The sequence below is a fragment of the Myxocyprinus asiaticus genome, chromosome 29 (assembly GCF_019703515.2).
Source record: "Myxocyprinus asiaticus isolate MX2 ecotype Aquarium Trade chromosome 29, UBuf_Myxa_2, whole genome shotgun sequence".
NCBI classification, from domain to species: Eukaryota; Metazoa; Chordata; class Actinopteri; order Cypriniformes; family Catostomidae; genus Myxocyprinus; species Myxocyprinus asiaticus.
Window position 1 is genome coordinate 5,807,711 of NC_059372.1, and position 8,332 is coordinate 5,816,042.

At 37.3% G+C, this 8,332-nt stretch overlaps 1 protein-coding gene across 1 annotated transcript in view; it reads left to right on the forward strand.

Annotated features, from left to right (window-relative positions):
* The window catches only part of LOC127420313 (zinc finger protein 436-like), a 32,926-nt gene extending 25,644 nt beyond the window's left edge, over window positions 1–7,282 (forward strand). The window contains exons 3-4 of the mRNA XM_051662514.1: window positions 3,836–4,328; window positions 5,345–7,282. Coding sequence (XP_051518474.1) covers window positions 3,836–4,328; window positions 5,345–6,474 — 1,623 coding nt within the window. The 3' untranslated portion in view covers window positions 6,475–7,282. The remainder of the gene's footprint in view (window positions 1–3,835; window positions 4,329–5,344) is intronic.
* Window positions 7,283–8,332: the final 1,050 nt, after the last annotated feature.

Here is an 8,332-nt window from a genome sequence, read left to right on the forward strand (position 1 = left end):
TGGGGTATTGTTTGTAGAATTTTGAGGAAAATAATGAATTTAATCCATTTTGGAATAAGGCTGTAACATAACAAAATGTGGAAAAAGTGAAGCACTGTGAATACTTTCCGGATACACTGTAGACTCCATTGGAAGAAGGCTCAGCAGAGGTTGTACTTCCTTTGCCAGCTGAGGAAATTCAACCTGCCACAGGAGCTGTTGACACAGTTCTACTCGGCCATCATTGAGTCTGTCCTGTAACTATAACTGTCTGGTTTGATTCAGCCACCAAATCAGACAGAAGGAAACTACAACGGTCAGTCAGGATTGCTGAGAGTATTATTGGTGCACCCCTGCCCACCCTTCAAGACCTGTATGTTTTTAGAGTGAGGAAATGTGCAGGTAGAATCACTCTGGACCCCACACACCCTGCCCACTCCCTCTTTGAACTTTTGCCCTCTGGCCGGTGCTACAAAGCACTGAGCGCCAGGACATCCAGGCACAAAACAGTTTTTACCTTCAGGCCATTTTCCTCATGAACAGTTAAACTGCCTCAGGACTCCCCCATAGTGCAATAATGTAAATACATATTTCATGTACATATAATAATTTTACTTCATAGAAAATACTTTAACTTTATAGTATTTTATTTTAATATTAATGGCTATTAAAGTTTCTTTGTATCATTATTCCTGTGTAAATTATTGTCCAACCTCTTCTGAATCAGTGCGTAAACAGCGTTTTCACATGTCACCTGTTAGATTTCACAGCCCTTTTCAGTATGCACCAGTCACAGTAGTTTATGATTACTGCATAAATATTTTTTCAAACTCATTTTCTGGAGGATATACAGGCGGATTTCCATTTGTATCTGAGGTACAATCCTCAAATTTAATCGATTCAAACACTTTTTCCATGTACATATTTTCCTGTGTAAACGTCATGAGTTTTGCATGCAGACTAATTAATGGAGGATTCTGCTTTTATGGCCTTTTAAGAAAGACACCTTTGAAAGACTGCCCGGTAAGAGTTGGATTAGAGGTGTAAGATGTTAAGATGCTTGTATAACTGTGCAGAGAACTGATTGCAATCCCAAATTAAGAATATTAGTGGCAGCCAGTAGGGGTGTAGGATATATATAAAAATTAGCGATATATCACAAATGAACTTGTTTGATTTTAATTCATTCATTTATTCAGTTCATAAAGATACAGAGAGCAGATAATACTGGGTACACTTCTGGTTTGTGCATGTTCCTATTAGATCACCCTCCAGCTTGTTAACGATTTCTCATATTGCGTGACCGTCAAATCTGTACTCCTGCAACAACTGCAACAGTTATTCATCGCTTAAAATGGTCGAAACTGGGTTCTCGCTATCGTGAAAATTTTGCCTTGGCATACTATACTCTTCAGTTGGTTGTATAAACGTAGCTATTTATTCATTTTTATAAACCTTGAAACTCTTAACCTATACTTAAGGTGAAGTTTTCCTAACCTTAGGAAAATGGCAGTTAAGGGGCTTTAAGCAACACTTAAGGGCGCACTTAAGTACAAATAAATACTTAAGGGAAATCGTAAGGGATTGTGACGTTTTAACCATAAATTTTTATTTATGCAGGTTATGCAGGTTATTTCCTGCAACACCCTTAAGTTTAAGAGAAGCATTAGGGTGATCTTAAGGGGAAATTACACTTAAGGGGCCGGTTGCACCAGCTATACGTAAGTTACAACTTAGCCTAGATGTGGCATAAATGGGCACCAAGTCACAATTTACGGACTACTAAATATTTGAGCATTGCACCATTAAACTTGGGTAGTGGTGGCGTAGTGGACTGAAGCACTGATCTGGTAAGCAAAAGGTTGTTGGTTCAATCCCCACAGCCACCACCATTGTGTCCTTGAGCAAGGCACTTAACTCCAGGTTGCTCCAGGGGGATTGTCCCTGTAATAAGTGCACTGTAAGTCACTTTGGATAAAAGCATCTGCCAAATGCATAAATGTAAATGTGGGTAGGACGTAACCCTACGTATAAACTAAATATTTACGGAAGACTCTGACCAGGATTAACGGTTGGAATAAAAAAGCGGACTGATATTTTATGTAATCAATGAGCTTATGTTTTGCATGACAGGCATCAATCATTTCGACATACAGTAAGATGTTGACATTTACACTCATTTACATTTACGAGAAAGAGAAAAAAACGTACTTTTATGCGGCTCTTCAGCATGAAACCGATCTAATGGTGCAGTTTTCAGGGTGCGTCGCCCGGTGTCAAGTTTCAACACATTCAAAATATATATAGGATATTAAAATGAATAAATGTCTATTTTTCCACCCTGTTGTATTAGCATTTATTTATCACCCCTTATTTATTTTAGATACTGTTCCTATATATTGGTATTTACACAGGGCAAATATACGATTTTTTACGTATTGTATTTTAATGGGGATATAATTTATGACAGCTGACAGTTACGTGAGCAAACAAAGTTTAAAAATCAATTGTGACAAGATCAAACTGAAGTTCACAGCTTTTTAACACTTCTGTCCACAAATTTGAAGGCTGTTTATTGGATCAATACAGGTAAATGTCATATTATGGGACTAATAGTTAAGTCTTGCCTTAAGAACAGGTGGTGCAACAAAATTAAGCACTGAGTTAGTTGCAAACTAACTAGTAGTTACTAAGCTCTTAGTGTGAACTTTACGTGCTAACTTAAGTGAGACCTTACGAACAGCTGGTGCAACCTTACCCAGATGCTTTATGCAACCTTCATCCACACTCCAGTCCAGTAGTTGGCAGAAAATCACCAGAAGTTGTTTTGCAAACCTTCATTAAACACAAGAAGAACTCACAGTTTGAGCGCACAGTGCAGTATATGTTTTAGGTAATTTGTGAGATTTCTTTTTATTTCTGTGTGTATTTTTATGCATGTTTTCTCGCGTTTGTGTTTTAATGACTGTAAACGACGCTTATCGCCGTATGTGGCGGTTTTATGACAGACTTTTTAAAATATTCAGTTTCAAGAGAAACAAGTAGAAATCTGAGAATATCATGTTTAATTTCTGATGTATGAGCTCTTTAAATCCATCAGCTGATTGTAAATTATTTCAGTGAAGGAGGTTATATATCAAGCATCTGGAACATTGTGAATTTGAGAGGGTTTTTACATTAAGGTGCTGTTGGAAATCAACCTAAAATCTCATTATTTTATTTCTATAGTGTTATAATTTTCTGACTGTACATGAATACACACATTACTGAGTTGAGATTGGGATTTTAGTGAAAATGTTTCTACTTTTTAATAGATTTTACAGTAATTATTTTCATTAGGCTGTTATTCATTTAAATCTATGAATATCTGAAGGCAAACATGGCCAGTTTGTTTCCTAATATCAATATCATTAAAACAGAATATATATTACACTGGAGGACAGCTTTATTCATAATATGTCCATCATTTTAGGAGATCCAGACTTTTAAGCCCTTTATTTTACTGGAGAAACAAGCAGAAACATCTGAATATCATCTTTTATTACTGATTTATGAGCTTGATAAAATGGAAAAATTGGAAATTAGTTCAATGAAGGTTGAATAAAGGTTGCTATGGGCTAACATCTGATAATATTCCTACTTCCTACAGGTAAGTTAAACCAAACTCAAGGCACACATTTATATATTTACCATCTCTCAGCTGAAGAAAGAGGTGACGTCACTGAAGGCAAAGCTGATGGAGAGAGACGACAGGTTACAGGTTAAACATTCATTTCATCCTTAAAGTTGAGATTGTAAGCTTTCAAATGATGTGATATGATGAACGGTACAGATGTGATTGTGTTGTGTTTGTCAGGAGCTGGAAAAGGTTTCCTGTCAATCTTCAGTGTGTGTGACTGATGGGACCTCCACAGAATGTCAGGATTCAGTGTGGAGCGACAGAGATCAGTCCACACCACAGCGACTGCTGGACAAACTCTCTGAACAGAGATCCAGAGACACACAGGACTCACAGCTCACTTTACTCTGTTCTACTGATGGTAATCAGGGTGATCAAACCTCCACAGAGTCTCTGACTTCTGTCTGTAATACTGGAGAACAGCAGATGCTGCAGACACCAGTGAAGATGTGTTCAGTGAAGCTGCAGGAGGAGATAAAAGAAGAGGAACACAGTGAAGAAGAAGATGATGATGATGATGATGATGATCAAACCTCCACAGAGTCTCTGATTTCTGTCTGTAACACTGGAGAACAGCAGATGCTGCAGACACCAGCAGAGATTGAAGTGACGCTGGAGGAGATAGAAGAGGAGGAACAGAGTGATGAAGATGGTGATTTTATTCCTTCAGGTATGTTTCTTTAATGTTTTTTCATTTTAATGATAATCGTCTGTCATGTCAAAATCTGTTACAAGAAAGATTGTTTTATCACTCAAAAGTCACACTAAAATGTTCCCCAGTTTATTTTTGTTTTAGTGCTCCTTTGTCTTTTAAAAATGTGCATGTACTCCAGTGTTTCCTGCACCACTTCTGGATCTACTGCAAAAAAAAAAAAAAAGAAAGAAAGAAAACGAAAAATTGTGCTGATGTGCACTTGCCATCGGACTTAAGAAAAAGTCTGGACTATAAAGCAGACTTCATTGTTCTATATAGTTGTCCTGTATGGGTTGGATTACTAGAACAATCATATTGCGGGCAATTCTAGTGCTCCAAAAGTGAATGGTCACCAAAGCATAAAGGCAGCATAAAAGTAATCCATACGACACCAGTGGTTTAATATTGCTACATCCGAAATCATATGTACTGTATATGATGAAGGACGTGCTTAGTTGAGTGTGCTTTAACACCAATTAGGCAAATCTTACCCTACGACTGTATATCATGAGGCTCTGAGTTCTTTTCCATTTGCAAATGTGTGCTAGTTGCATTATATTTAGCTACAGCACTCCAGATTCATTTTAATTTCACTTTTGAGGAATTCCAGACATGATTGGCCACTACAAGTTAATTTACAAATTCCTCACCCTTTAAAAAAAAAAGAAAAAAAAAGATGAATCCCCCCACTGCTAACACATCCTGTAGGATTCACTCAGGAAACACTGATGTACTCAACATTTATGTTGTTCCAAACATGTATGACTATCTTTCTGTGACTGTAGTTTATATTCAATCTAAATGAAATACATAATCATGATATGCAGTTATTATCCAGAATTGATAGTATAAAAATATACTTTTTGCACAGCATAAATCACAAATAAATACTGGACATTTGTTGTGTTCTGCCATTAAATTAGGGTCCACTTTGATGATTTAACTGTGACCCTCTTGAATTGGTTTTTGTCAATTTACTGTGTTCATTGCAGATCTGATGGAAGTGAAAGAGGAAAGTCAAGAGCTGAGTGGCTTAAAGACTAAAAAGAATTTCTCACCAAAAAAGCCTCAAAGAAGAGCTGCAACAAATACATTCACCTGCTCTCTTTGTGGAAAGAGATTCACAATTAAAAGTCAGTTTAATACACACATGAGAATTCACACAGGAGAGAGACCTTACACGTGCCATGAGTGTGGGAAAAGTTTTGCTTATCCAAACAATTTTAAGGATCATCTCCGCTGTCATTCTGGAGAAAGACCATTTGAATGTGATGAATGTGGTAAAACATTTGTTTTAAATTCAGGCCTAAAACTACATATGAAAACTCACACAAATGTGAAGCCTTACAAGTGTTCTTTTTGTGGAAAGAGTTTTGCTGATTTGTCCTATTTTAAAGAACACCAGACAATTCATACCGGTGTGAGGGCTCATGTGTGTTTTGAATGTGGAAAGACCTTTTTGACAGCCGGCCACTTGAAACTGCACCAAAGAATTCATACTGGAGAAAAACCTTACAAGTGCTCATACTGTGATAAGGGTTTCACTCAATCACAAGACCTGAAAATACATGAGAGAATCCATACTGGAGAAAAACCGTTCAAGTGTTCACACTGTGGAAAGAGTTTCACTCAGTCAGAAAACCTGAAAACACACGAGAGAATCCATACTGGAGAAAAACCTTACAAGTGCTCACACTGTGAAAAGAGTTTCACTCAGTCACAAAGCCTGAAAACACACGAGAGAATTCATACTGGAGAAAAACCGTTCAAGTGCTCACAGTGTGAAAGGAGTTTCAGTCAGTCAGAAAACCTGAGAACACACGAGAGAATCCATACTGGAGAAAAACCTTACAAGTGCTCACACTGTGGAAAGAGTTTCAATAAGTTAGAAAACCTGAAAAGACATGAGAGAATTCATACTGGAGAGAAACCTTACAAGTGCTCAACCTGTGGAAAGACTTTCACTCGCACACAAAACCTGAAAAATCATGAGAGAATTCATACTGGAGAGAAACCATACCAATGCTCTTCATGTGGGAAAAGTTTCAGAGCAGCAAGTACTCTATGGAAACATGTAGAAAAGAATTGTTCAAGTAGTCACAGTGAGCAATGTATTTTTTAGGTTGTTTGTTCATCTGCAATATTTCTATAAGATGTTTCTTCTTTGATGTCAATAAGACATTCATCAGATGTCTTTAAGGTGTTTATGATTTATAATATTTGTAAATCTGATATTTTTAAGATGTTTAGCAGATGTTTATTAGATTGCAATGCTTTCCAGATAAAAAGATCTAAAACAGACATCTCAGAGATGTACATGTGCTAACTGGGGATATAATTTCTCCCAATAGTGCAGCAGCATATCAGAGAATAGCAAAGGACATTTAAGGAAAGTCTTAGTATTAAATTAGAAAACATGTTTTTGTGTGTGTATTTACAGTACTGTGCAAAAGTTTTAGATGATTCTGAAAAATACTGCAAACATGGTTGTCGACATTGATCGTTTTCGCCCATGCCACCCCCTCACCGATGGAACTGCCCTAGGCCACCACCTAGTTCACTTGTAACTAGAAACGGCCTTGTATGAAACCATTAAAAGGTTCAGTGGCCATCCAGCTCTCTGATGGGCTGCACAGGGCGTTTCCTCTGTTGACATGAGACACATCCAGCATATTCAGGACAGTTAGTTCTGTCTGTCATTTAAAGGTGCACTCACTAATATTTTCCATGATGCTGCACCCAGGCCACTTGGTGTCAGTGTAAATCCAAAACGTCTCACCAAAAAAAAAATAAAAAAAAATTAATAAATGACGGAGTGCACCTTTAAATTTAAAATGAATTTCTCTGTTCATCTCATTTAAAACTAATTGTGATGCTGTGAAAATTGTTTTGTCTAATGTCACTATTAAAGCCCATCCTTCATAATCTGAGGATGTGTCTAGTGTTTGATTTGCACTGACTAACATTAGCATGTGCATGTAACATTTACATATTCACATTATAAAGCTTTTTTCCAACTTACTGTAACATTTGCAGTTGAAGTCAGAAGTTTACATACACTTAGGTTGAAGTCATTAAAACTAATTTTTTAACCACTCCACAGATTTAATATTAGCAATCTATAGTTTTGGCAAGTCATTTAGGACATCTACTTTGTGCATGACACAAGTAATTTTTCCAACAATTGTTTACCTTTTTATTGACTATATCACAATTCCAGTGGGTCAGAAGTTTACATACACTAAGTTAACTGTGCCTTTAAGCAGCTTGGAAAATTCCAGAAAATGATGTCAAGCCTTTAGATAATTAGCCAATTATCTTCTGATAGGAGGTGTGCTGAACTGGTATACCTGTGGATGTATTTTAAGGCCTACCTTCAAACTCAGTGCCTCTTTGCTTGACATCATGGGAAAATCAAAAGAAATCAGCCAAGACCTCAGAAAAAACATTGTGGACCTCCACAAGTCTGGTTCATCCTTGGGAGTAATTTCCAAATGCCTGAAGGTACCATGTTCATTTGTACAAACAATAGTACGCAAGTATAAACACCATGGGACCACGCAGCCATCATACCGCTCAGGAAGAAGATGCATTCTGTCTCCTAGAGATAAACGTAGTTTGGTGCGAAAAGTGCAAATCAATCCCAGAACAACAGCAAAGGACCATGTGAAGATGCTGGAGGAAACAGGCAGACAAGTATCTATATCCACAGTAAAATGAGTCTTATATCGACATAACCTGAAAGGCTGCTGAGCAAGGAAGAAGCCACTGCTCCAAAACCACCATAAAAAAGCCAGAATACAGTTTGCAAGTACACATGGGGACAAAGATAATACTTTTTGGAGAAATTTCCTCTGGTCTAATGAAACAAAAATCGAACCTTTTGGCTATAATGACCATCGTTATGTTTGGAGAAAAAAGGGTGAGGCTTGCAAGCCGAAGAACACCATCCCAACCGTGAAGCATGGGGGTGGCAGCAT